This window comes from Sus scrofa, chromosome X (genome assembly GCF_054392235.1).
Source record: "Sus scrofa isolate SSC_HxYL_T2T_F1_AM1 chromosome X, Sscrofa_HxYL_maternal_Yorkshire_Landrace_v2.0, whole genome shotgun sequence".
NCBI classification, from domain to species: Eukaryota; Metazoa; Chordata; class Mammalia; order Artiodactyla; family Suidae; genus Sus; species Sus scrofa.
This window is the reverse complement of record NC_139401.1, coordinates 99363325-99390720: the sequence shown is the minus strand read 5'-3', so window position 1 is coordinate 99390720 and position 27396 is coordinate 99363325. Positions and strand designations below refer to the sequence as shown.

General features: G+C 36.7%; 1 protein-coding gene across 2 annotated transcripts in view; it reads right to left on the bottom strand.

Annotated features, from left to right (window-relative positions):
* Positions 1-27396, bottom strand: part of COL4A5 (collagen type IV alpha 5 chain) — a 224922-nt gene that overhangs the window by 14301 nt on the left and 183225 nt on the right. Inside the window, exons 37-46 of one of the 2 annotated variants that reach the window (XR_014835517.1) lie at positions 21371-21497; positions 17237-17317; positions 16494-16592; positions 15908-15958; positions 14238-14423; positions 8074-12172; positions 5273-5406; positions 2171-2243; positions 1961-2032; positions 917-1045 (exon numbers count right to left, since the gene is read on the bottom strand). Coding sequence is in view for 1 of the 2 variants with exons in the window: in XM_021080780.2 (XP_020936439.1) it covers positions 917-1045; positions 1961-2032; positions 2171-2243; positions 5273-5406; positions 14238-14423; positions 15908-15958; positions 16494-16592; positions 17237-17317; positions 21371-21497 (952 nt within the window). In the remaining variant the exon portion in view is untranslated. The remainder of the gene's footprint in view (positions 1-916; positions 1046-1960; positions 2033-2170; positions 2244-5272; positions 5407-8073; positions 12173-14237; positions 14424-15907; positions 15959-16493; positions 16593-17236; positions 17318-21370; positions 21498-27396) is intronic. The other variant, XM_021080780.2, reaches the window with a different exon arrangement.

The following is a 27396-nucleotide window of genomic DNA, read 5'->3' as shown; positions in this document are numbered from 1 at the left end:
GCGTTCATTTGCTTCTGTGGAGATTCCCATAATACAGCAGTTGTGTTTCCCTTGCCTTCAGAACAAGATTGAGTGCAAGGCCCACTTCTGTTATCTATCCCACCACGGGCAAGGCTGTTACTGCCTGGTATGCATTATTTATGAAAAGACTGCTATTCAGACACTTAATAAAACAGAAAGACTGAAGTTAGTTTCTAGCTTTCCGTTATACTCAAAGTTGGCTGCAAGCATAGAGTTAAATGGCCCACTAGGCAGGCTTTCATTAAACATCATGAGGCCTCATAGTGTGGAACTGATAGCCCAGCAAATCAGCCTTCTATCCTTCTGGTGGTTGAGACAGAGAAAGCATCAGATCTTTTTTTGTTTGTTTGTTTTTGTTGTTTTTTTTGGGCCACACCCGTGGCATATGGAGGTTCCCAGGCTAGGGGTTGAATTGGAGCTGTTGCTGCCAGCCTACACCACAGCCACAGCAATGTGGGATCCAAGCTGCGTCTGCAACCTACACCAAAACTCACAGCAATGCCGGATCCTTAACCCACTGAGCAAGGACAGGGATCGAACCCACAACCTCATGGTTCCTCATCGGATTCGTTAACCACTGAGCCTCAACGGGAACTTCGAGAAAGCATCCGATCTTAAACGCGTATTATTTTCACTACAGAGTTTTAAACAACATTAACCGAATTATCCAACTTAGGATAGCCAGAGGAGCTAGAAGAAATTAGACTGGGTCTAAAAGAAATCGGGGCTTGAAAAATTAACATTTTCGAGAGCAAAGGAAATGAGACCTGTGGTTGTCAGGCATTCTCCTAGTTGCTAAGATGCCTATTGTTGGAGATGAACTCTGACAAGTGAAAGGAGAATGAGAAACATGTTCCCAAACACATAAGGCTTATAAGATGATCTACAAAGGTACCTGGTAAACCTCGAGGTCCTGGTAGTCCTGGTAGACCTTTTAATCCAGGCTGCCCTGGGACCCCCGGTGGACCAGCATCTCCTTTGATCACAATACTCTGTCCTGAAGGACCAGGTAATCCAGGGGGACCTAAGAAGCAAAACATAAATTTGAAGATAGGGAAGAGAAAAGTCAGAAAGAATGGATACCAAGGTAACCTCAGATCAGATTAAGAACTGGTGGGAGAGAAACAACTTACATGGATTGGCATTTGTTATTTCTGACAGAATTCTGTTTGGGAAAAGTTTCATTATTTCACCCAAAAGACTGAAAAAAAGAAATGATTTTCTTGGGGCCCTGTCCCTATTTTCCAGCCTTGAAGCATGACTCAGTTACTAGAAAGTCTAATCCATTGCAAATCTGGGAAAACTGGTGTCAGGGGAAGACGATTCTATTTCCTGACGAGTCCATTCTGATTCTAACATCATTTGCAGTTCTTGTTTATTGTGCTTGTCAAGGGACCCACTGAACTAACTAGTAGGGGATTTTAGTAGATGCCCTATTTCACAGTTTACAGGAAACCTCTGTAAGTCTCTCAGCAAAAAGAACTATTTTCATATTAAAAATATATAAACATGTATGTGTAACTGGGTCACCTTGCTGTACAGTAGAAAACTGACAGAATACTCTAAACCAGCTATAATGGAAAAAATAAAAATCATTACAAAATTTTAAAAAATAAATAAAAGTAAAAATATACAATCATACCTATGTGACCTGCTCTTATGATCTATTCAACTGACTATGGGAAAGTTAGTATAAAATCTCCATGAAGCATTCTTGTTGGTCCTGTATCTCTCTTAAACTTCAAAGGTCTGCTCTTGATACATTATTGAAACAGACAGCTTGAGAGATGAGTAAATAGAGGGAGGGTCCTAACTCTCTCCCCTCGGTTGTTGGGGACTGAGACTCTCAAAGTTTTGGTTGAAAAGCAGAATGCAACCTTTAGAATTCTTCAATGAGTTTAACTAATGAGGTATAACTAGCTCCAGAAATAAGTCTTACCTGGGGGCCCAATAAGGCCTGGATCCCCCTCAGGGCCAGGTGAACCAGGTGCTCCACTGGGTCCTTTCATGCCTGCAAAGATGGTATATACAATAAGTGGCATGGCATCAACAGGGCCATGGCCTTTACCCAGCCACATCAGAAGATGGGTGTCTTCTCCCATAGGAGTTTAATGTAAAGGGGGAAACTCCAAAGCACCCCTTCAAATACCTGGAAAACCTGGAACACCAGGGAGGCCAGGATCCCCTTTCATTCCATTGAGTCCTGGCCGGCCAGGATTACCCTAAATAAATAAAAATAATTTTAGAAAAAAATGGGGGTGCTGGTGGAAGGCAGTAAGGACATAGGTGGTATTGCATAGCAATTTGTATCACAGGCCCTAGAGTCAAATTTCCAGGATTCAAATCCCAATTCGCCTCTTACTAGCTTGCGTGACTTGAAGTTGATGGTTTAACCTCTTTGATGCATCACTTCCTCACCTCTAACTTAGAAAAAATAACAGTACCCACTTTATGAAGTTGTTGTGAGAATTAAACGAGACAGTTTATATTAAGTACTTAGAAAACCGGCATAGGGTGTGTCCTTAATAAATGGTAGCTATTATTTTATTATCATTAACAAAGGTACTACTCTTTCGGTATAGCCCTGATGTGGTAAGTATGTGAATTAGAATCCAAGAAATGATAAAGTCTGAAAGACTAAATAAAAAATACAGTAGGCCTATTAATTTATTGGGTTTGAGGGCCAGGAACACTAAGGGAAGAAGAGTTGAAAATAACTCTAGGATGGTCTTAAAGGCAGAAGTGTGGAACAATGAAGCTCTGAGTAGTAGCAATGGAAAAGAGGCAACAAGCCTGGAACATCTTATTACCTCCAAATCTAAGAAAGAGCTTAAGGTGTGTGTGTGTGGGGGGGGGGCATGTCAGAAAGTCATAGGATACATCTCGAAGGGGCTCCCTAATCTAGGATAGGCTGAACATTAAAATAAGTCATGCCAGTTTAAAAACTGTAAATTATTGAAAAGAAGAATGTATGAGTCCACATTTATTCAAAGAGGTCAAGGGCATGAAGAAAAAAGAAGATGATTAAGAAACTTTCAGATTGGGGGAGGATAAAGAGATAGGACAGTTAAATGCAATGCATGATTTGATCTGGATCCTATACCGGAGTGGAAGAATGCTACAAAGGACATTACTAGGTCAACTGACACAACTGGAATATGTGGGTAGAAATAAAAATGCTACGTGAATGTTCAATGTCCTGAAGTTGAGAACTGTTCTATCCTGTGGTCACATAAAAGAATATATTTAATTTTAGGAACTCTTATGCACTAAAGTATTTAGTGATAAAGGGGCATTATCGATGCAACTTATTGTCAAATATTTCAGAAAAAAATACATTATTACACACACACACACAACATATATACATACATACAGAGAGCAAATGGGGCAAAGCTTTAATAATTGGTCCATGTGGGGAAATGGAGTTTTTCACCATTCTTGAAATTTTTCCATAAGTTTAACATTATTTCCAAATGAAAGATTAGAAAAGGTACAAATGTAAGAACTAATTTGCACGAAAGAAAATGAATAAAACTCAACAATACTAGATTTATAAAATGTTGGCATCAGTCTTCAATCAGGCATAGTGGCATGTGAACTGGAAGTACATGGCAAATGAGTGAGGCAGGGAGTGAGTAGAGAATGAATAAAGAGACGATTAAAATTTTAAGTCTAGGAGTTCCCATTGTGGCTCAGCGGAAACGAATCTGACTAGTACCCAAGAGGATGCAGGTTTAATTCCTGGCCTTGCTCAGTGGGTTAAGGATCTGGTGTTGCTGTGGCTGTGGCATAGGCCAGAGGCTACAGCTCCAAACTGGGCAACTCCTTATGCTGCAGGTGTGGCCCTAAAAAAAAAAAAGTCTAATTGTCTAGAAGAATAGCAATGACAAGGAAAAAAGGTTAGTTGCTGAAAAGCTTTAAGGACGATTTCTTTAGATTTCTTTTCTGCTATAAAGCAGCCATCAGAGTGAAAAGACTGAGCCCAGACTCTGTTGACTGCCAAATATAACAACAATCCTCCTGAATGAAGGAAGAAGCTTTGAGGATCTATAAAGAAGCGTGTGACTTTCTGGGTCACTCACACTGAGGTGGAAAACACATGAATACAGACGTGGGGATATGCCACCATTCTCTTTTCATAGGTGAAGACAGAAACGCAAAGCGTCTCTCTCCCTTCCTCATAGACCAAGGCAGAAGTGTACAGTGGAGTTGAAATCTGACCCTAATTCTAGCTAATTTCAAAGTCTAAAATATGCCCAGTCACCATGATTATTTCTCTATGGAAGGACTCATCCGCATGCAATGCTGTTTTGTGTGTATAGACACATAGACACACACACACACACACACACACACAAACCTTTTTATACATTTGCTTTCACTGAAACCAAAGTTTCTTAAATCTAAATCTATACCAAGAAAAGAAACAGACTCATGGACATGGAGAAGGCACTTGTGGTTGCCGAGGGGGAGGGGGAGGGAGTGGGATGGACTGGGAGTTTGGGGTTAATAGATGCATACTATTGCACTTGGAGTGGATAAGCAATGAGGTCCTTCTGCATAGCACAGGGAACTATATCTAGTCACTTGTGATGAAACATGATGGGGGGTAATGTGAGAAAAGGAATGCATATATAGGTATGACTGGGTCACTTTGCTGTAGAGCAAAAATTGACAGAACACTGTAAACCAATTATAATAAAAAAAATTTTTAAATCTATACCAAAGACTCCACGTAAAGTATCTTTTGAAGAATCCTTTAACTATAAGGTAGCAAAGTCTCTTTAGTTGGTAGAAGCTAGAGAACTTGCCTTTTTCTTTCTTTATAATTCATCAGTAAGCCATGCAAAGTGCCTTGATCTGTAAATGCTAATTAAAATAACGCTGTTTGGATTTCCCATGGAGGTGCAGTGGTTAACAAATCCGACTAGGAACCATGAGGTTGCGGGTTCGATCCCTGGCCTTGCTCAGTGGGTTGAGGATCTGGCGTTACTGTGAGCTGTGGTGTGGGTCACAGACATGGCTCGGATCCCGAGTTGCTGTGGCTCTGGCGTAGGTTGGCGGCTACAGCTCTGATTCGACCCCTAGCCTGGGAACCTCCATATGCCACGGGAGTGGCCCTAGAAAAGGCAAAAAGACTAAATAAATAAATAAATAAATAAATAAATAATAACGCTGTTTGGAATTCGTATTGTGAATTCAAATACCCATACCCCTTTCTCATCAAATATCTACTGCCATTTCCTACCTGGAGTCCTGGTGGTCCTTGATCTCCTTTCAAACCAGGCAAACCAGGCTGCCCAGGTTGGCCTGGGTTTCCTCTCTCTCCTTTAAAACCTCCATTTCCAGGGAGACCCCGGGGACCTTCTGGGCCTGGCAGACCTTGATAATGCACAACAAATAACCACATTTCAGTATAACGTAGGAAGAGCATAAAAGTCAGGCTTTTAAATTACCCAAGTAATATCAGTCATCTAAATACTGTCAGTCTGCAGAATATAATCCAGACTACATTAAAATACATAGACCCACGCTGACTCCCTAATGTAAATTTGGGCTGGGATCTTTTTGTTATTAACAATGGTTTGCAGAACTTTTTAGTTTGTATTTTATTATATAGTAAATCCAATGAGCTCATATCTAAAGAAAGGACTTGGTACATTATAATAAAGATTGCTTCTGTAATCCTTAACTAAGTGTTGGATTTAAGTGAACTGAGACACATACCATAGGGCACCATTCTCAAAATGGAAATGCATCAGATTCCCCGGGAGAGGTTGTTAAAAATAGATTCCTGGGTCTACCCCCAGAGTTTTGGATTCTGTTAGGCTGGAGAGGGGCCCAAGAATTTGCATTCTAACAAGTGGGTCTGTAGATCAACAAATATCCTGTAGCTAAAGCTGCTGGTTCATGACCACACTTCATAGGATCATCGGGTATTTAAGCCATCTGTCTCACTGTTTAAAATAAAATGCTTTATTTGTAAGTGGTTACTTTATTCAGCTTTTATTACTACGCAATTAAGATAGCTCTTTAAGCAAACTAATTGCTTATGGGAATATTTTAGTGTCAGAAATTTATTGATCCAATATGGTACTTTTGAATTTATCTTAAAATGTTTTATAGTATTTAAATTTTAAATATTTTGGGAGAAAATTTAAGAATTTGGCATATAACCTGTGAATAAATATAATAATTAAAAATGAGATTTTTGTTAAGCTCTTTCCTTATACTCTGTTTTTTACTTTTCTTTCTAAATAAAGATAGCAGTCCATTAAGCAACCAGGAAGAGCTTATAAATGGCTACATTTTTCCTCACTAGGTGGGAAATAGCTAGTACTTGCTCGAAAAGTGCTAAGCCGTGGTTGAGGTGGAGACTAAGTAGTCCTGCCTTAAGAAAATAATTATGAAGCCCTAAATAACAAATAGTTACTGTTATTGTTGAACAGCAAATAGTGAGCACCTATACCTCCTTTCCTCCAATAATCTTAGTTTTTCGTTGTTTCAACCCAAACTGAAGACATGTAAGGATAATTTTTGAAGGAAATATAGGCATATGAATTCAGAATGCTGAGTTCATGCTCACATGCAGACCAAAGGTTGTATTTTTTGATCTGATCCTTTGCAATATTTTACAACTCAGAATCAATAGCTACATGCTAACAAGACAGCATGGCAGGATACCAAACACTGTACTCTGGAGCTAGAATGCTGGGTTGGAATCTCAGCTCCAATAATCATTAGCTGTTTGACCTCAGTAAGTTTATTCATCTCCTTGGCCTCAGTTTCTTCTTCTTTAAAATGGAAATAGGAATAGTGCCTATTGCATCAGGGTGTTCCAAGAATTAGATAATTATGTATAAATACAGTGACTGGCACATAGTAAGAATTATGTAAGTAATTTTAAACAATTATTATTCCTTCTATTATTATCTTCATTACTAGCAAAACTGAAAGAACCTATCTTTAAAATATGAGCCTGTTTTTAATCTTTCAGCTATTTCTATGTGATTTCATATTATAACACTATTCTAACTGTCGGATGAGAAAGAGGAAGTTCAGTTCACAACTGTGCAACCATCATTTTATCTTTAAATAGCTTTAAACTGTTTAGATCATGCAGTTACCCTAGCCCATCAACCAGATGGACACACTCAGAAATTCCCTCTCTAATCATAAAGAAAGGGTTGGGGCACTTTGCACTTAAACAAATAAAAACAACTGCTGAGTTCAAATTCCTTGATAGAGTTTTCTAAGAAAAACTGTTAGTCTCGTCCATCATGTATAATTTGGACTAAATCAGGTAGCAAAATCAGATTATTAAGAGAAAAGTAAAACTATCTGTAAATCAGCCTAACAATTACTAGGGTAAGATTAAGATGAGAAAAAAAAAGGAATATTTTATATCCCTCTTCCCTAGTCTGAAAAGTAAAATATTGTTATCATTTGGAAAAAAAAGGTTTTCCAATGCATGGTTTTAGGCATTGCTCTTTTTTGCAATTAAAAAAAATTGGGAAATTTACATGTTATTAATTCAGACCTGTTGTTCTAGAGTCTTTCAAATTTAATTACTGATTTGCTAATGACATAAGGGACATTTAAGTTTTATTTCTAACAATACTCAATAGTTACCCTCTTTCACTACTGAAAATAGCCATGAAAACACAGATCTGATCAATCTCAGCCAACAAAAATTCAAGAAAAGAAAATGAATATACAGAAGTTATGAACAGGCCAGATGCCTGCCTAAACATCTTGTACTCTTAAAGATAAAAATAAGTGTATTTCCACTTAAAATTCAACATGTCTCCATATATGGATCATCTGTTATAAGTAATTGAAACCACAAAGACCTAATGTCATTTCATACTTGATTTAAAACAAGTCACATTACCTTCACCAAAATGTTAAATACCAGAGCAGGTTGTATTTGAGGATAACAGCACTCTTCAATGACTTCTGAATTATAGCAAAAAAGTGCATTTCTCTTGTCACATATACAAAGCATTAAAAAAAAAAAAAAAAGAACTGACCAGTGAAGAGTCTAACCTTGAAAACCTGGGAAGATCAGAGTTCACCAAAGCCCAAAGATCGATGTTAGCAGTATCAGACATCACACAGTACAAAATAAGATTATGAGTTAGAAGTGGTTCACATTATAGCATAAGTTAAACAATAACTCTCTTTGCCAGCATTTCTTATACCTACAGCATAATCAGTATGCAAACAGAACCATAAAGAAGTATAGAGAGCCAAATATTTTTAAGGAGAGCTTAATCTAGGATATCAGCAGCTAGGTTTCACTAATCCGAAAAATGTAAAACTCTACTGAAGACATCATGTTAACACTGCTACTGTGGCTTTCCAAAAGTTAGCACCTCAAAACATTAAAGCTGGCAAGGTAGCACCATTTCACTGAGAGCCTTCCATTCCTTTCACAAAAGGATAATTTTGAGTAAAGGCTTATCTTGGCCTCTGCTGTTCTTTAGTAAAAACACAAGATGCAAATTTCTGGATATGTGCAGACTGATCCAAGGAGCTACAGCTACCTTTAAAGGCCTCATTAGACAAATATAAAGATCACAGGTGATCAAATAGAGAAATTAAAACACATGTATACACTGACCATTAGCAACCGAAATTCTGTTTGACTTCTTTGAAAATCATTTAATGAAGCCACACTGTGATTTTTTAAAATCATCCATCAAGAGGCTTTCTGCTATGTATTATTACTTGTAATAAGTTATATAATGAGAAAAAGTCAATAGGTATTTGTTTACCATTGCACTTGAAAACTAAGAGTCGAATTTCCCAAGGATGTGAAGACTATCAGTGAAGGGTGCTTCACAACATTTTGGCATGCAAAATCCCACCCCAAACCACAGATGATATCACATTTACTTTATATTACTCGGGGCACATATTAAATCAGGCCATTAACTATTTAAAGAAGGATCATTAAATAAAAAGATTAAAAAGCCTACAAATAGGACAACTCTTGGTTAATGTTAATTGACTATAAATACAATTTCCTTTTCTTACAAGTCTTGCTATGATTTATAAGCACCGAGGTTAGCAGAGAGAATACACTCTGCTAAGCACTGCATCGTATTAGAGGACGAAGGATCTATTCTTGGCTCTACTATTTACATCCATGGGATTCTGGGCAATTCAATCTCTCTGAGCTTCTTTTCTCGCCCACATAATGGGAATAGTGTTGTCTGCCCTAACCTCCCTCAGAGTTGTTTTAAAGATCCAACTCATTCTTTTAAAATGTTGATCTGATATCTGCCATGTGCAAAATGCTACAGGGAACACAAGATTAATTAGACTCACAAAGTCTGCCCTCAAGGAGCTTACAATGAAAGTATATTATATGATATAAATGGTGGCATGTCACATAAATATAAAACATTACTATGACCACCTAATAACAAAGTTTTTAAAGCATTTGATAATTTGAAATTCAGGAGGCCAAAAATCAGTTTCTGTTGGTTTCTACATCACATACAGCAAACTGACTCAAGACAACACTCTGAGCAGTCCGGCAACACAATTAACTAAATAAATTAGAACTCCTACCTAAGATAATTCAGGGTTGGAGTAAAGGCATTTTATATACGTGTTTGACACAGAAGGACCAAAACAAGAATGCTTAGAAAAATATGTCATTGAAATATTTATTTCAGTTCGAGTAAGGTATAAGGAAAATTTCAGCTCCCATCATAGCAAAACTTCTAAGACTTCAATTTCAAAAGGTAACATTTTAATGAGTTATATGCCAAGTCAATTTTGTACATGAGGATCTTAATCCATTATTTCTCAAATTACCTAACAAAGTTTAACTGAAAAACAAAATGAAACAAAAAACCTAAAGCCTTGTATGTAAATGACAATAAAGATAAGCTGATGGACTGATTAGTAAATTTTAAATCCATTTAAGGTTGTGGTTTTTAACTGCCACAACGAAGTGAATAGCAGAGATTCCAGTTTCCAATAACTATATAATTTAGAGTACATCTGTAAATAAGTAATGTGGTTACTTTCCTTTTTCTCTGAATATATTCTAGTGCCTCAGAAGAAAGCAATCTTCTAGCTGATAGTAAAGTCTGGAAGTGATCAAGGCAGCAGACTTCTATATAAGTCAGACGGGGGAGGACTCAACATTACTTCAAAAATGCCCTAGTCTTCTCTTTATCTTGGCAACAGATAAATAGCAGGCATTTGTCTTAATCTTTTTGATGACATCCATTTAGGAAAAACACAAGAAGCAGTTAGTAGAGGTTGATGAAGCTTTTGAGGTAACAAAAAACAGGAAAGCAAAGGCAAGGCCTAGTCTGCTTATGGATAAGAGTCTCCTTAAATGGCAGAAGCAGCTTTTTTTCCATCACTTATCATGTTTATAATGAGAATAAAAGGCTAGATCATAAGCATCAAGCCATACAACTGCCTTTGTGGAAGGATGATACCGTGTTACCAGCAGAAGAGACACTTAACTGAACACTGGGTAGCCCTAAGTCAGTAACTAATAGTGCGATCTTGAGCAAGCTAATGAACCTCTTTGGGCCTCATTTTTTTCATATGTGACTGAACTTTAGACAGGTTCCTCTGAGCCCTCTTCTCAACTAGGCCTCACCCTAGGGTCCTGTGCTTGGTCTGCTGAGTCCAGTTTTAGCAAGAATTCTACCAATTCAGTTTAGGGTGAGTCCTCCCACCTTGAATATCTGATCAAGTTCCTCATTCCTCATCCATGATGTCCAAGTCTCTGGCTTGCCTTTAGCAAGAACTCCAGTAGGCCAGTTTAGCAAGAATCTACTTACCTTTGATGTTTCCTTTTAGGAATGTTTCATCAGCCATCTCCTTCACTCTGCTAGTTGACTATAAATCCACATTTGTCCTTGTACTCAGAGTTGAGCTCAGTCTTTCTCTCCTATTGCAATAGTCCCTCCCCCAATGCAATAGTCTTAAATAAAATCTGTCTTGCTATCATTAATAAGTGTTAGTGAATAATATCTCTTTGATAAATGTAAAACTTAAGTCCCTTCTAGATCTATACTCTATGGTTATATGAAATAATAGATTTGTGGGGGAATAACAAACCAGGACTCAATTCAGAAAGATACAGATGGGTTCCTAAAAGAATTTTGAAAAATTATGAATTTTAAAATCAAAAGAAGAGAAAATTTCCTGCCATTCCCAATAACCAGAACTCAGGATTATACTTTCTCCTCTTTTAGTTCCGCCAAAGGGCTCTTGATCTTGACTAATAATAAACACATTTAGATATTTGTGGTTCTTTACGCCTAATTAGGTAAACATCATTTAATATGAATCAGCAATTTTCTATTGGGCAGCTCTTGGTACCTGTTTTGGATGTGTACTATTTATATGTATAGGATGAAAATTAAGAGGCTTCTAATCTGTTCTAGTGGCACTGAATTCTTTTTTACTCTGTGCTTATTAGTCTATTTTCATGGCAGTAGAATTTAGAACTTTGTGCCAACCCAAAATGTGAAGATTGGAAGGTTTGAAAAATCATAAGGGGTATGGCAAGTCAAGAATTGCATATTTGCTGGATCTGACATACATATTATTGTTTAAAAAATAATCTTTTTGAAAAATAGTTAAATTTCATTTATATTAACAGATGTAAGGTTAAAAATAAGAAATACACTCTAAAGATAAATGTAAAATATTATACAATACACTTTGTTATGGCCACATCCATGGCATATGGAAGTTTCCAGGCCAAGGACTGAATCTGAGCCACAACTGCACAATACACTTTTGAGTACTATAACTTTTCAACTAGAAATTAATATGTGAATTTTAAAATGTCAGTTTTCCTAATTAAGTAATTTTAAGTTATTCCAATAGACAGAAACACTGGATTCTCCAAGTTTATGACAACTTTCAGAGGTAGTCCAACATGTAAGAACTGAATTGGCATACACACTCTTAAAATATATTCAAACACTTGAAAACATTAGGTACAGGTGTATACACACCTATATACACACATATACATACACTATATGTGTATATAAATAATATACACATACATATAAATCTATTTATATAAAATATAAGAAAAGTTCCATACTTCATGCAGATACTACTTTGGAGTTAAGGAGCTAACCTGGAGGACCTGGATAGGGATCAAAGTTCACCAAGGCCCAATGTCATCATTAACAAAAAGGAAAAATATCAAAATTGTTAGAAATGTCAAGAAACTAAAGCATTACACTAATTTCTTTCAAGTTAAACTTTAATTCAATAAAATAATACTTTGCAAGTTCATATTCATGCATGTGTACATAAACCAAATTATCACCACTTAGCATCAACACTAAAATAAAAACAGCACATGCGACATATTTTGAAAGGCTAAAAATCATTTTTATAATAATCATTACTATGAATGCTGACAACAACAATCAATTCTAAGAGCAACTAGGTTTAAAATTCCAAATTAATTTGTAGTTTATGATCAAACTGATAAGTCACAAACACTCATCAGATGTGTCTTCTTCTCCTGACTGCTTTTGTCATTATTTCTTTTAGACACAGTGATTTTTAAAGCACCTTTGTGACTAATGTCTTTATGTTGACATATTTCAAAGTAATGTTCAACAATGAGCTCCATTACTGGTAAGAATAAATAGCCACAGTGCTGATTAAAATGCAAAAAGAGGATAATAGTTTGGTTTACTTGAATTACTGCATGCATAAGCAAGGTATTTGTGTCAATTCTCTACATTACATGCAAGAGAGTTAACATGGCTGAGGAGACTTTCACTGGTTTTCTTCAATAGTAAGCAAAGCAAAACTTTAATACTCTCTATAAACAGTCAAGTCAGATCAGATAAAATCTGGTTTTGAAAATGATCTGAACAAAGTAAGTAATCCCATTTAATTCATGTTTTAGAGCATATCTTATCAATGTTAACTGCAATCACTTCAGAGTTTATGGAAATTTTCACTTATAAATACACTTAAAAATGAGTCAGAGATTTTCAAAGGATAAAAAGGCAACTGTTTTGGTTCTTTAATCTCATATTTATCTTATTTTTAAAAAAATCAATGAAGGCCAAGTTTTCAATAATTAGAAATATAAAAACTGAATATCAAGTCTTAAGAATCTATTAATAATCTATCACCAGTGACTGGGCTCAGCGACATTAATCTGAGATGAAAATGAGCATTTCCAAACTTAGTAAAATGAAATGACACAGCACAAACACACAATGAAAAGTGAACATTGGATGCAAAACTGAGACTACAAGAGCAGTTAACACAAGACAAATGAGGTACAGACATGAAGCTGGTATGAAGAGATCATTATTCAATTAAATCATGCTGTGATGCTGAAGATAAATTTGATTGCCTAGCTCCTAAAGAAGATAAAAAAATTTTTTACTGTGCTTGGTGACATTTGCTGATCATATGACAGAACCATAGCAACACTTTTGGTATGGACCACAAGCATCTATTGGGTGATCACTAAAATGATTTCTGTGATGACATGCTGAGAAGCTCACATTAAAAATGCAGATGGCATTTTGCTGCCAGGTTATCAGTATTGCTTTATATTTAATAACAAGACTAATAAATTCACTATTTCCTTTTTTCCTCAAAGCTGGTTTGTTTCAGTTCAACTTTACGTAAATGATGTAACACATTACTGAAACGAATTATTAGATGCCATGGAAATGGACGGAGCTAAAAAATAAGCTATTTCTTTTTAAGAAGTTCTTTTTTTTCTTTTTTATTAAAGTATAGTTAATTTACAATGTTGTGCCAATTTCTGCTGTACAGCAAAGTGACCCGGTTTTGTGTGTGTGTGTGTATACACACATATACATATATATATTTTTTCTTTTTTTTAAAGTATAGTTGATTTACAATATTGTGCCAATTTCTGCTGCACAGCAAAATGACATATATATCTGGTCACGTCATATATATATATATGCATATATTGATATGTATGCTATATATATCTATATATGCATTCTTTTCCTCATACTATCTTTATATCCCAAGAGATTGAATATAGTTCCTTGTGCTATACAGTAGGGTCTCATTGCTTAGCCATTCTAAAGAAGTTCTTTTGATTATAGATTCTAAACTCCTAAAGACTGAATTACCTGCCAGCAAAATGAAATAAATGGACTAATATATAGATCATCCCCTACCACTCATGTACATACCTGGTCTCCCAGGAGGACCTTGGGGCCCAGGGTTGCCTTTAGGGCCTTCCAGAGCTGGACCTGGAGAACCAGGAGGGCCTGGGGGACCCTGCAGACCAGGGAAACCATGAAAGCCTGGTTCACCCTTTGGACCTGGAAGGCCAGGGTTTCCTGGAATGCCAGGTAATCCTCCATCACCCTTTTGACCTATGAAAGCAAACTCATGTTAGAGAACGCATTAAATGATACGGAGGATTAGGCTCCCTTGTAAAACTAAAGCTACTCACAGTTATTAGAACAAGCAATGGAATTTACTAAGGTTATTTCTACCTCTTACCAAATCCCCAATCCATCCAGAAAACCCATTCTTCCTATGAAATATATTTATCTGTGATCAGAAGTGTTAAAGTATGTATAGAAACACAGAAACAATGATAACTTGCATCCTGAAAGATATCTTTTGCATTAGGACTGAGAACAGTGATCACATGACTATAGAGCTATGAGGGGAAAAAAAGGAGAAAAATCCAGAAAAGCATAAAATATCTACAAGAATAGGCTAGAGATAGCTGGAAGAAACTCCTACGAAAAATGTTTTGAGACTAATTTTTGAGACAATGGAAGATAAGGATATTCAACGGTTGCTGTATGTCTCCAAAGACGATTCTGTCCAAGATTTAGAATCGCAATCAAGACAAACTATTCTTGGAGTTCCCATAGTGGCTCAGTGGTAACGAACCCAATTAGTATCCCTGAGGATACGGGTTCGATCCCTGGCCTTGCTCAGTGGGTTAACAATCCGGCATTGTCATGGGCTGTGATGCAGGTCGCAGATGCAGCCTGGATCCCACGTTTCTGTGGCTGTGGTATTGGCTGGCAGCTGAAGCTCCAATTCGACCCCTATCCTGGGAAATGCCATATGCCACAAGTGTGGCCCTAAAAAGGAAAAAATAAAAGACGAACTGTTCTTAACCCCTTTTCTAAACTATAGACATGCCTGAGAACTGTATAATATTTGCGCATTAAAGTAATAATTTTCACACTGAGATCACGAAAAGACTACAGGAATTTCTAAGAGATCTCCGTGTGGTTTGAGAAAAGCCTCCAGAGAATAGCCAATGGTCATTTCAGAATATAACATATATATCTGTATGCACATTCAGTCATTTAACTATTTGGTGCTTAGAATGAGAGTAAGAATAAATAAGGGAAAGTAGATGTGTGTGCACACACACCTATCCAAAAGGCAAGACATAAATTAAGATGGAGTTTTCAAGAGACATTTTTATCACTGGTACATATTACCTTGGTTTTGTTTGTGTGGGGGATAAAAAAGTGTATTTTTCTAGCTGAGTTTTTAAAAACTTAGTGAAATCTACCTCTTTCTATAATTTTGCTTTATTATTTCCTCAACATTTGTTTATGGGGTTAATGAAGAGATATCTATGTATAAATTTTCTTAACAATGCATTTTTTATAGTACGACTCCTACTAAGAGGCTAATTAAGAAATACCTCGAGATATAACTCTAGCTTTGTTTGGGTTTTTTCTAATTCATCACAGATGTATATGGGTGTGGGTGTGTGTGTGCATGTGTAAAACACAAAAACATCTAGGGTTGTATGCGGATATGGAAAAATAAGTGTACTGGAGAATAGTATCTTTTTATGGCATGTTTCATTAAAGTTTACCAGAAAGTCCTGGGAGTCCAGGGGGTCCTGGGAGTCCAAAGCCTGGTTGACCTGTCACAGGATAAACGAGAAACTCTCAAAGAGATAATAATAACTGAACAAGGACTAATTATTTTGGAATCATTTGGGTTTCTAGTAAATGCTACAATGTATATTTTATGAAAGATGGAGATTTCTTTCCAACAGAGCCTTACAACTCTCACATGAGAAAACCACATAAACTTGTATTCTATTGGTGACGACTGTTAAATATATCTTTATATACTCATATGAATGGAATATAGATTATCTAGTGAAAGGAGGTTGTCCAGGGTAGTTGAAAACAAGCCGCGTAACTTCTTGACATGAAAAACTGGGCAAGAAAAATGGCGTTTTCCCTAAGAGAGAGGCGATTTGATTGATAAACATGAGGTAATATTCTCAGGACAATGGAAGAGGTCACTAGGAAGGGACAAGTGTGTGCCAGCTTAGAGGATAAGAAAGATCAAATGTCATTAGAGGTAAAAAAAAAAAAAAAGTGGGGGACAAAAGTTAAAGTAGAGAAGGAGGAAATTAGAAAATTAAGAACAAAGAAAAACTTTAGCACCTGGTTCACCCTTCTGCCCAGCTGGTCCAGGAATACCATCTTGACCTGGTTTGCCTTTTTCTCCTGGAGGACCTGGTAGCCCAGGAAGACCTCCACCACCTAAAGAACAGAGACCAGCAGGTTACACCTATCTTCTCAATTTCCCTTTCCTTCCATATTCGCAATTCTTTCCATTTTAGCTTCACACAGTTCTACTTAAAAGACACAGAGTGTCTCTAGAACATGCCTTTAAATCATGAAATCTTGTGGAAAACAAACAACAAATGATGAGCATAAGGAACTGCTTGATCATTCTCTCAGTAACCAAAACCTTTCGCTTTCTCATTTTAATCCACCTTTAGAATTTATAAGCAAGGAAGGTGTCTCTGTGGGGATGGAAGTGGGGTACATTATAGGCCTCAGATGGGTCCAAAAGAAGTGATTTGCTTTAGAATTCAGTAAACAAACAAAAGGGCTATTTTTTTAAAAAAGCTAAAATAATCAGCTTCTATCTACTACTATAGGATACTTGGAATAACTCTCCTTGAAAAGAGTGAGCCCCCAAAAGAAGGTCTCATAATTACAACTTTAAGTAACTTTTATTAAGAATTGTTCACTTTGTACCTAACAAGGATTGCTAAGTGAATGATCACCATATTTCTTTGTCCTGAAGGTGTTCACAGCTCCTAGAAATGATGTGACTTTCCCCAATTGAATGAGGCCTTAGTTTTACAGAACAGCAAATCCTTATTTTTCATTCTTACCTACAGGACCAGGTTCTCCTGGAAGGCCAGGGTTCCCAGGGGGGCCATCAATACCTTTTGGTCCAGGAAGGCCTGGGGTTCCTAGAGCAAAAATCTCAATTTAATAATAAAAGAAAAACTACGTTGTTTTGAGAGCTATCATTCAAGTACAATTTAGAGTGTTAGCATTCAAACAGGAAAAAAAACAGAAAGAAAACCCCCAAGATGCTGCCATTTGCTGGATATTTTAAGAAATAATTTTGTTTTATATTGATTTATTTGGAGGCTGGTATTATTATATATTCATAATAAAAAATACCACCATACTATACTGGTAGAATTAATTGGTAGGATTCCATTGTACGGATACACCAAATTTTTCAAAAGTCCCTTCATTTACTGTTGGGCATTTGGGTTGTTGTCAGGTTCAACTATTATGAGCATCTGTTCTATTTATGGAAACCTGGTCTACTTAGCTATTATGAGTAATGCTGCTATGAATATTTTTGCAGGGGTATTTTTGTGAACATAAGACTTTATTTTGGGTAAATATTTAGGAGTGGAGCCACTGAGTCAGAGAACAGGTATAGGCGATTTATAAACAAATAAATAACAATATTTGGGAATTCCAGTTGCTCCAGATCCTTGTACAACATCAGTGATAGCAGTTGTTTTAATAATGACCATTCTTGTAGAAATGCAGTGCTATTTCATTGTGGTTTTAATTTGTGTTTCTCTGATGGCTAATGATATTGATGGCTTTTACATGTGCTTATTAGAATCCATGTACCTTCTGTGAAACCTCTGTTCTAAATTTTTCCCACTTTAAAAAAGTTGATTCTATGGTTTAATATTTTTGAATTGTACAAGTTCTTTATATATTCCAGATTATCAGTCATTGGTCAGATATGTTTTGCAAGTATTTTCTCCTAGTATGCAGCTCCTCTATTCATTTCCTTAATGGTGTTTTTGATGAGCGGAAGAAGAGAAGAACTGAGTTTCTTTAAAATGAAAAAAAAAGTAGTATGGAGTTCCTGCTGTGGCTCTGTGGGTTAAGAACCCCACACAGTATTGGTGAGGATGCGGGTTCAATCCTTGGCCTCACTCAGCAAGGATTGAAGTGGTGTTGGTGTTGCTGCAAGCTGTGGCATAGGTCCCAGATGTGGCTTGGATCTGGTGTTGCCATGGCTGTGGTGTAGGCCTCAGCTGCAGCTCCAATTCAATCTCTAGCCCAAGAACTTTCATATGCCACAGGTATGGCCATCAAATAAATAAATAAAATAAAAAAAAATAGTGTGGAGCAATTTGATATCTGTATGAAAAAAAAATTAACCTTGACCCCTAATCACACCATAAAACTATTATTATTTGAGACAGAACAAAATGTAAACATAAAAGATTAAACTGTAAAAATTATAGAAAAAAATTAGAATATTTCCATAAACTTGAGTATGCAAGTATTTCTTTCATTTGTTTCTTTGTTTTGGCCACACCTGCAGCATGCAGAAACTCCTGGGCTAGGGATTGAACCTGCACCATAGCAGTGACAACAATGGATGTTAAACCCACTGAGCCACCAGGGAACTCTATACTTTAAAAAAAAATTCTTGAATAGGACACAAAAAGCACTAACCAAGAAAGAAGGGTAAGAAATAGGATTTTATTAAAATTAACAACTTTTGTTCATCACAGGACAGCTTTAGGAGAGTGAGAGGGAAATTTTAGAAGCTATTTGTAATACATGTATCTGACAAAGGACTCATATCCAGAATATATAAAAAAACTACTCTAAAGTAATAAGAAAAAAAGCAAACAACTCATCGAGTAAAAAAAAAAAAAAAAACAAAAAAAAAAAAAAACCTTAGAACAGGCACTTCAAAAAAGATGCTATCCAAATGGCCAATAAGTACATGAAAAAGTGATTAATACTGGCATTTATTAGGAAAATGTAAATTAAAACTTCATTGAGATACCTCTATATACCCACCAGAATTACTAAAATTAAAAAGTGGAGTTCCCGTTGTGGTTCAGCAGAAATGAATCTGACTAGGAACCATGAGGTTGCGGGTTTGATCCCTAGCCTCATTCAGTGGGTTAAGAATCTGGCGTTGCTGTGAGCTGTGGTGTAGGTCGCAGATGCAGCTCAGATCTGGCGTTGCTGTGGCTATGGTGTAGGCCGGTGGCTACAGCTCCGATTAGACCCCTAGCCTGGGAACCTCCATATGCCATGGGTGCGGCCCTAGAAAAGGCAAAAAGACAAAAAAATAAAATAATAAAATAAAATAAAATTAGACCAACAATACCAAATGAGGTGAGAATATGGGCAACTGGACATTTCACAACACAAAGTATAAACCAGGAACTACCCATGAATATTCCATACATTGCAGGTGGGAATGTAATATATAAAACTCCTTTGGAAAACTGGTACTATTTACTAAAGTTAAATGTACCTATCCTATGATTCAGTAATTCTACTGTTTTATTTTTTTTGTAAGAGAAATGAGTACATACGTCCTCCAAAACACAAGTCAAAGAATGTTAACAGCATCTTTATTTTAATAGTCCCAAACTGGAAAACACCCAGAAGTCCATCAAGAAGAGAATGGGTAATTGACTATGGTTTATTTCTTCAATGGGATATTAGAGGGCAATGATTAAAAAAAAAAACTCCTGACAGGAAACAAGATAAATAAATCTTCACACATGATAAGTGAAAGAAGCTAGACACAAAGATATATACTGTATGATATCATCTATGTGAATTTCAAAAACAGGTAAAAAAAAAATTTTTGGAGGGCTTAACCGAGGGATATGGAAATTCCCAGCCTAGGGGTCAAATCCAAGCTACAGCTGCTGGCCTACACCACAGCCATAGCGATGCAGGATCCAAGCCACATCTGCAACCTACACCACAGCTCATGGCAACAACAGATCCTTAACCCACTGAGTGAGGCCAGGGATTGAAGCCGCATCCACATGGATACTAGTTGGGTTTGTTACCACTGAGCCACGATGGGAACTCCAAAAACAGGTAAAATTAATTGATGGTGATAGAAGTTATAGCAGTGGTTACCTGGGGGAGGCGGTTCACTGTGAAGTGGCATAGGTAAACTTCGTGGGGTAAAGGAACTGTTTTATATCTTGATATGCATGGTGGGTATATATACATACACTGATTTATACTTTATAATAATTTATAACTATATATTTATTATTATTTTTTTGTCTTTTTGGGGAATATGGAGGTTCCCAGACTAGGGGTTTAATTGGAGCTGTAGCTGCTGGCCTATACCACAGCCACAGCAACGCCAGATCTGAGCCACATCTGCGACCTATACCACAGCTCATGTCCTTAACCCTCTGAGCAAGGCCAGGGTTCGAACCTGCAACCTCATGGTTCCTAGTCGGGTTCATTTCTGCTGTGCCACCACAGGAACTCCTATAACTATACAACTATAACTATATATAGATATATATATATATACACACACTCATCTATAGTCTTGTATATTTTACTGTATCTATGGTATACTTCAATAAAAAGGTTAAGGTAAAGATAACCAAAGGTCCACTCCATCCATGCCACTGTGCAATCCAAAAAAAAAAAAAAAAAAAAAAAAAACCAAAAAACAAAAAAGCAAACAAAATAAATACAAGCATAAACAGAGCAGGTACTATAATAATCGAGTTCAGGCTACCTACTTGACTATAGTGTTAAGTCCCTTTGCTTGTATGACTCAGTCCTTGTCATTTTAGGGAACTGCATGATTGTTCTACCAACAGCTACCTCTGTGCCAGAGTGCAACATTCTCAGAGACGTAGCAGCAGGCTAGGGCTTGGCAGTGTACATTATCACCTTCAAAAGAGTAAGGCCTCCGAACTGACTTGCAGCTAGCCGTCAGAGCTTGAAAAATGCTCCAGCAAAGTCTCTCTGCCCACGGGATATTGCCCTGTTGAGTTGGTAATGCCTAGTCTCCTTTTATATAGAAGGACATTTGGGCCAAAAAACATTAAAATACTAGTTTGAGATTGTGTTGTTGGTCAGTATCTGATTAAGAAATAGAACCGAAGACGGTCCAATAAGAATTTGCTCTGTGACATGCGTTTGAGTTGATAAGGAGAGAAAGAAACATTTAGGAAAAGTAATGTTACCAGGGAATCCAGGAAGGCCTGGTTGTCCTTTTGCTCCAGGGGCCCCCGGTAATCCAGGCAAACCAGTATCTCCTATAGAACCTTTAATACCAGGGTTCCCCGGGTATCCAGGCAGACCAGGTTCACCCTAAAAGCATGAATAAAAAGATAAAATTGAGGTCTCTACGTAACTCAGATTGTATAACAACATAAAACTATTCATAGAGCTTTTACTGTATGTCAGGCACTCTGCTAAGTGCTTTACATAAATTGCTTCATTTAATCATCACAACAGCCCTTTAGTTAGGCTTCATCATCTCCATTTATAAATGAGAAAACTGAATCTTGAAGAACTCAACTGCCTAAGGTCTCTAGTAAGTAACAGAACTGGGATTAGAACCAAGGTCTATTAGAATTCAGAGGGCATCGTAGTTCCATTATACATAGATGCATTATTCTCCTTAATCCTAACAACTCTATAAGAAAGATACTATTATTAATGCCATTTTACAGTGATGCAGCTCCTAAGTGGTGGAATCTGAACTTGGGTCCAGACAGCTTGATTTCAGAAGCTGTTATTGTCATCTGTAGTATGCTACAATAAAATTCATTGCTTAAAATAAGCATGTTAAACAATAACTACAGGAGGTTCTATTGCAAAAGGTCAATTTCATCTTAACATGAAGAAGAATATCGATTCTTCAGTGGACATCTCAAATCCCATTTCCTCCATGAGGACTTCCAGAACAAAGAGAGCTTACCCTAAAAATTTAGAGTAGGTTCTTGTTTCATCATGTTTATAAGAGTTTCACATATGCTGGAGTTCCTGTTGTGGCTTAGCAGTAATGAACCAGACTAGCATCCATGAGGCTGTGGGTTCAATCCCTGGCCACATTCCATGGGTTAAGGCTCTGGCATTGCCATGAGTGTGAGCTGTAGTTTAGGTCGCAGATGTGGCTTGGATCCCGAGTTGCCATGACTGTGGCATAGGCCAGCAGCTGCAGCTCCGATTAGACCCCTAGGCTGGGGACTTCCATATGCCGCAGGTGCGGCCCTAAAAAGCAAAAAAGAAAAAAACCGAGTTTCACATATGTGTGTCTTGATTCTTCAATTACCTAAGAAAGAAACGTCTTTGGGGTCAGGACAATTCATATATAAAACTTTTTGCTCAATGAACATTTGCACTGCATTCTTCTAATAAAGCTTTAGAAGAATTCATACCCATTTTCACAATTAAAATGTTTTCCCCAATAACAAGGAGAACATATGCCATGGCACTAAATCTACCACTGTGCTCACTGCTCTGCTTATAAGGACTGTGACCTCGCCAACAAAGTGTTCAACATCCTACAGGATACTTCCTTCTTCATTTAGTGCTTATGCTTGTCTCGAGATCAGTGATTTGTGACTCAAGTGTCTCTGCATTATGGGAAAACCTTTCTAAACTAATAGCTTTTTTCCTTATATCCCATTTTTAAAAAACAATAAAAAAAAATCTTGGGCTGGAAATACATGCATTTTTGTCTGTACCCTTATAAACCATACACCTAGCAGATTTTGACACACATAATAGGTATACAATTAAATTTTGGATTGAACCGATTCCATTTTATGTATTTATATAGAAGAGCTTTGAATGAACTATCACAATTCTTCTTGTTATTCATGATCCAATAAATGGCATTTCTACCTCAGTATTAAAAAATAAGAAGAAAATTCCAATCTTCTGCTAATGGAAACCTGAAAGGCAGGAGACAAATTTCTGATTATTTATAATAAAGTATGCTAAATTCTACAAATAACTCCGACTTGTAATTTTAACCAGTACTTGTTCCCTAATACAGTTCTCCTTATTACCCTATGGCCCTACTCCTTCAGGCTCAATACCTGCAAAAAGAAAGTAAATATATCACTAGGACTTCTGAAAAGGACTAAGATTTGCTAGTTCAGCTTTCATCTAAGCTCTTATTATTCATACACTTGAAGAAAAAAATAATGAGCTTCAAAAAATGTAAGCAAGGAGATATGAAAAGGAAGATAGTACTCAGAAAATCAACAAACTGGCCAGGAATCCTGTAAATCAGTCTGAGAAGAGAAAATCCTACTCTATTTACATTCTCAGCAAAAGTTCGACATGACTTGAATACACTTAAACCACAAATATCTACATTTATTCTAATGTCAAGCTTTGATATAATTCTTTTTAAAATTTAGATATAATTGACATATATTTGTTTCAGATGCACAATATAATGATTCGACATTGGTATGTATTATGAAATGATCATCACAGTAAGTCTAATTAATATCACTAAATACAGTTTAAAGCTTTTGCTCTTGTGATGAAAAGTGATGAAACATTTTAAGCATTTTTATTATATAATACAGTATTATTAATTATGGTCACCAGGCGGTATATTACATCCCCATGACTTAATTATTTTATTACTAAAAGTTGGTACTTTTTAACACCCTTCACTCATTTCATCTATCCCAACCTATCCCCACCTCTAGTAACCACCAATATGTTCTAGTACTCATATGAGCTCAGTTGTTTGTTTTAGTGTTTTAATTTTATGTATTTTTATTTTTATTTTTATTTTTTTTTTGCCTTTTTGCCTTTTCTAGGGTCACACCCACGGCATATGGAGGTTCCCAGGCTAGGGGTCTAATCCGAGCTGCAGCCTCCAGCCTATGCCACAGCCACAGCAACGCAGGATCTGAGCTGCATCTGTGACCTACACCACAGCTCCCAGCAATGCCGGATCCTTAACCCACTGAGCAAGGCCAGGGTTCAAACCCACAACCTCATGGTTCCTGGCCTGATTCATTAACCACTGAGCCACAATGGGAACTCCTTGTTCATTTATTTTTAGATTCCACATATGACACCATCATATGGTATTTGCCTTTCTCTGACTTATTTCACTTAGCATAATGCCCTCAAGGTCCATCTATATTAGCACAAATAGCAAGATTTCATTCGTTTTTATAACCACTTCTTTATCCATCCATCAATGAACACTTATGTTGCTTCCATAGCTTGGCTACTGTAAATAATGCTGCAACTATCTTTTTGAGTCAGTGTTTTCATTTTCTTTGGATAAATACCCAGAAGGGGAATTGCTGGATCATATGGCAGTTCTACTTTTAATTTTTTGAGGAATATGGACACTGTTTCCCATAGCGGCTGCACCAATTTAACATTCCTACCAACAGTGTGCAAGGGTTCCTTCTCTCTACATCTTTGCCAGCGCTTGTTATTTTTTTAAAAAAATTTATGGCCACACCTGCTGCTTATGTAAGTTCCTGGGCCAGGAACTGAATCCAAGATGCAGCTGTAAGTTACACAGCAGCTGCACAATGCTGGATCCTTTAAGCCACTGTGCTGGGCCAGGGATCCAACCCTCACCTCTGCAGCAACCTGAGCTGCTGCAGTCAGATTCTTAACCCACTGTGCCAGAGCGGGAACTCCAACACGTTATTTTTTGTACTTTTGATAACAGACATTCAAACAGGTGTGAGATGACATCTCATTGGGTTTTGATTTGAATTTTCCTGATGATTAAGTGGTATGAGAACCTTTTCACGTACCTGTTGGCCATCTGTATATCTTTTTTGTAAAAATATTTATTCAGATTCTCTGCTCATTGTTAATCAGAATTTTTTTTTGCAATTGAGTTATATGAGTTCTTTATATATTTTGTATATTAACTCCAATCAGATAGTATGATTTGCAAATATTTTGTCCTGTTCAGTAGGCTGCCTTTTCATTTTGTTGCTTTCCTTTGCTGTGCAGAATTTTAGCTTGATGTAGTTCCACTGTTTTTTGCTTTTGTTGCCTCCGCTTTGTTGTCCAATTCAAAAACTCATGGCCAAGACCAATGTCAAAGAGATTACCACCTGTGTTTTCCTCAAGAAATTTTATGGTCTCAGGTCTTATGTTTAACTCTTTGACCTACTTTGAGTTGATTTTTGTGTATGGTGAAAGACAGTGGTCTAATTTCATTTTTTTGCATGTGGCTGTCCAATTTTCTTAACACGTATTGAAGAGACTGTTCCTTCCTCACTGTATTTTCTTGGCTTCTCTATCATACTTTAATTGACCAAACATGTTTGGGTTTACTTCTAGGATCTCTATTCTGCTCCACTGATCTATGTTTTTGTGTGAATACTATACTGTTTTGATTACCATAGCTTCATAATATAGTTTGAAATCAGGGAATGTGATGCCTCCAGCTTTATCATTCTTTCTCTTGATAACTATTTGGGGTCTTTTGTGGTTCCACACAAATTTTAGGATTGTTTGTTCTATTTTGTGAAGAATGACATTGGAATTTTATAGAATGCACTGAATCTACAGATTGCTTTGGTAGTAGGGATATTTTAAAGACATTAATTCTTCCAATCAATGAGCATGGACTATCTTTCCTTTTACTTGTACTTGCTTCAATTTCTTTCATTACTGTCTTATAGTTTTCAGTGTTATAGGTCCTTCACCTTTTTGTGTGCATGTGCTTTCTAGGGCCACACATGCAGTATATGGAAGTTCCCAGGCCAGAGGTTGAATCAGAGCTGCAGCTGCTGGCCTATGCCACAGCTACAGCAACACAGGACCTGAGCCACGTCTAGCCTACACCACAGCTCATGGCAACACCAGGACCTTAACCCACTGAGTGAGGCCTGGTATTGAACCCGCATCCTCATGGATACTACTCGGATTTGTTTCTGCTGAGCCACAATGGGAACTCTCCCCATCACCTCTCTGGTTAAACTTATTTCTAGGTATTTTATTCTTTTTGATACAATTGTAAATTGAATTGTTTTCTTACTTTTTCATTCTGCTGGTTCATTATTAGTGTATGGAAACACAAGAGATTTTTTTTAAATATTGATTTGGTATCCTGTAAATTGACTGAATTTATTTTTAATTTTTTTTAAAAAAACATAGATTATGTGATTTGGAAATAGCAGCAGTTTTACTTCTTCCTTTCCTATGTGATTGATTTTATTTCTTTTTCTCACCTAATTGCTCTGGCTAAGACTTCTAATGCTATGTTGAGTAAAAGTGGAGAGGTTGGGCATCCTTGCTTGTTCCTACTCTTAGACAAAAAGCTTTCAGCTTTTCATCTCTTAGTATGATGTTGAATGTGGGCTTGTAAAATGTGGATTTTAGTTATGTTGTAAGGTATGTTCCCTCTGTATCCACTCTGTTGAAAAGTTTTTATATGTGGATGTTGAATTTTGTCCAATGCTTTTCTGCATCTATTGTGATATGATTTTTATCTTTCATTTTGTTAATGTGGCATATTATAGTGTTTGATTTGCAGATGTTGAGCCATACTTGTACCTCTAGAATAAATTCCCATTGATCATGATTTAACCTTTTGATGCATTATTGAGTTTGGCTTGCTAATATTTTATCGAGGATTTTTTTCACCTATGTTTATCAGTGATGATGGCATGTAATTTTCTTTTTCTTGTGGCATCCTTGTCTGGTATTGGTATTGGGTAATGCTGGCCTCATAACATGAATTTTTAAGTGTTCCTTTCTCTTCTGTTTTTTAGAAGAGTTTGAGAAGGGTTGGTTTTAATTCTTTAACTGTTTGGTAGAACTCAGCAGTGAAGCTGTCTAGTTCTAGACTTTTTGTTGTTGGGAGCTTTGATATAACCCTGAAAATGGAATATTGACCCACTAATGAGTCAAATTTAACATTGTGAAGCTACCTAAGAAATACAGTAACACTGTAAGACTATGAAGCTTTTTAACAAGCCTGAAACTAGAACTGCTTTCAAGGAAAGGTGACTGTGTTGTAATAACAGGTATTCATGTAGAAATAGGAGTCAAGTTGATAACTTTTTTGCTGTTAAAAATCAAATTTGTAATCTAAGAGTATCTAGATCACAGTCATTCTCTACTATCTTGTAGTAACAGCATTTTCACTTCGATCCAATGCTCTAACCCAGAATAAAATATCAGGCTGGTTGCAATATACAGAATGGAAGACATCAAGGTTGGTGAAAAAGTTAATACTGTTTATTGTGTT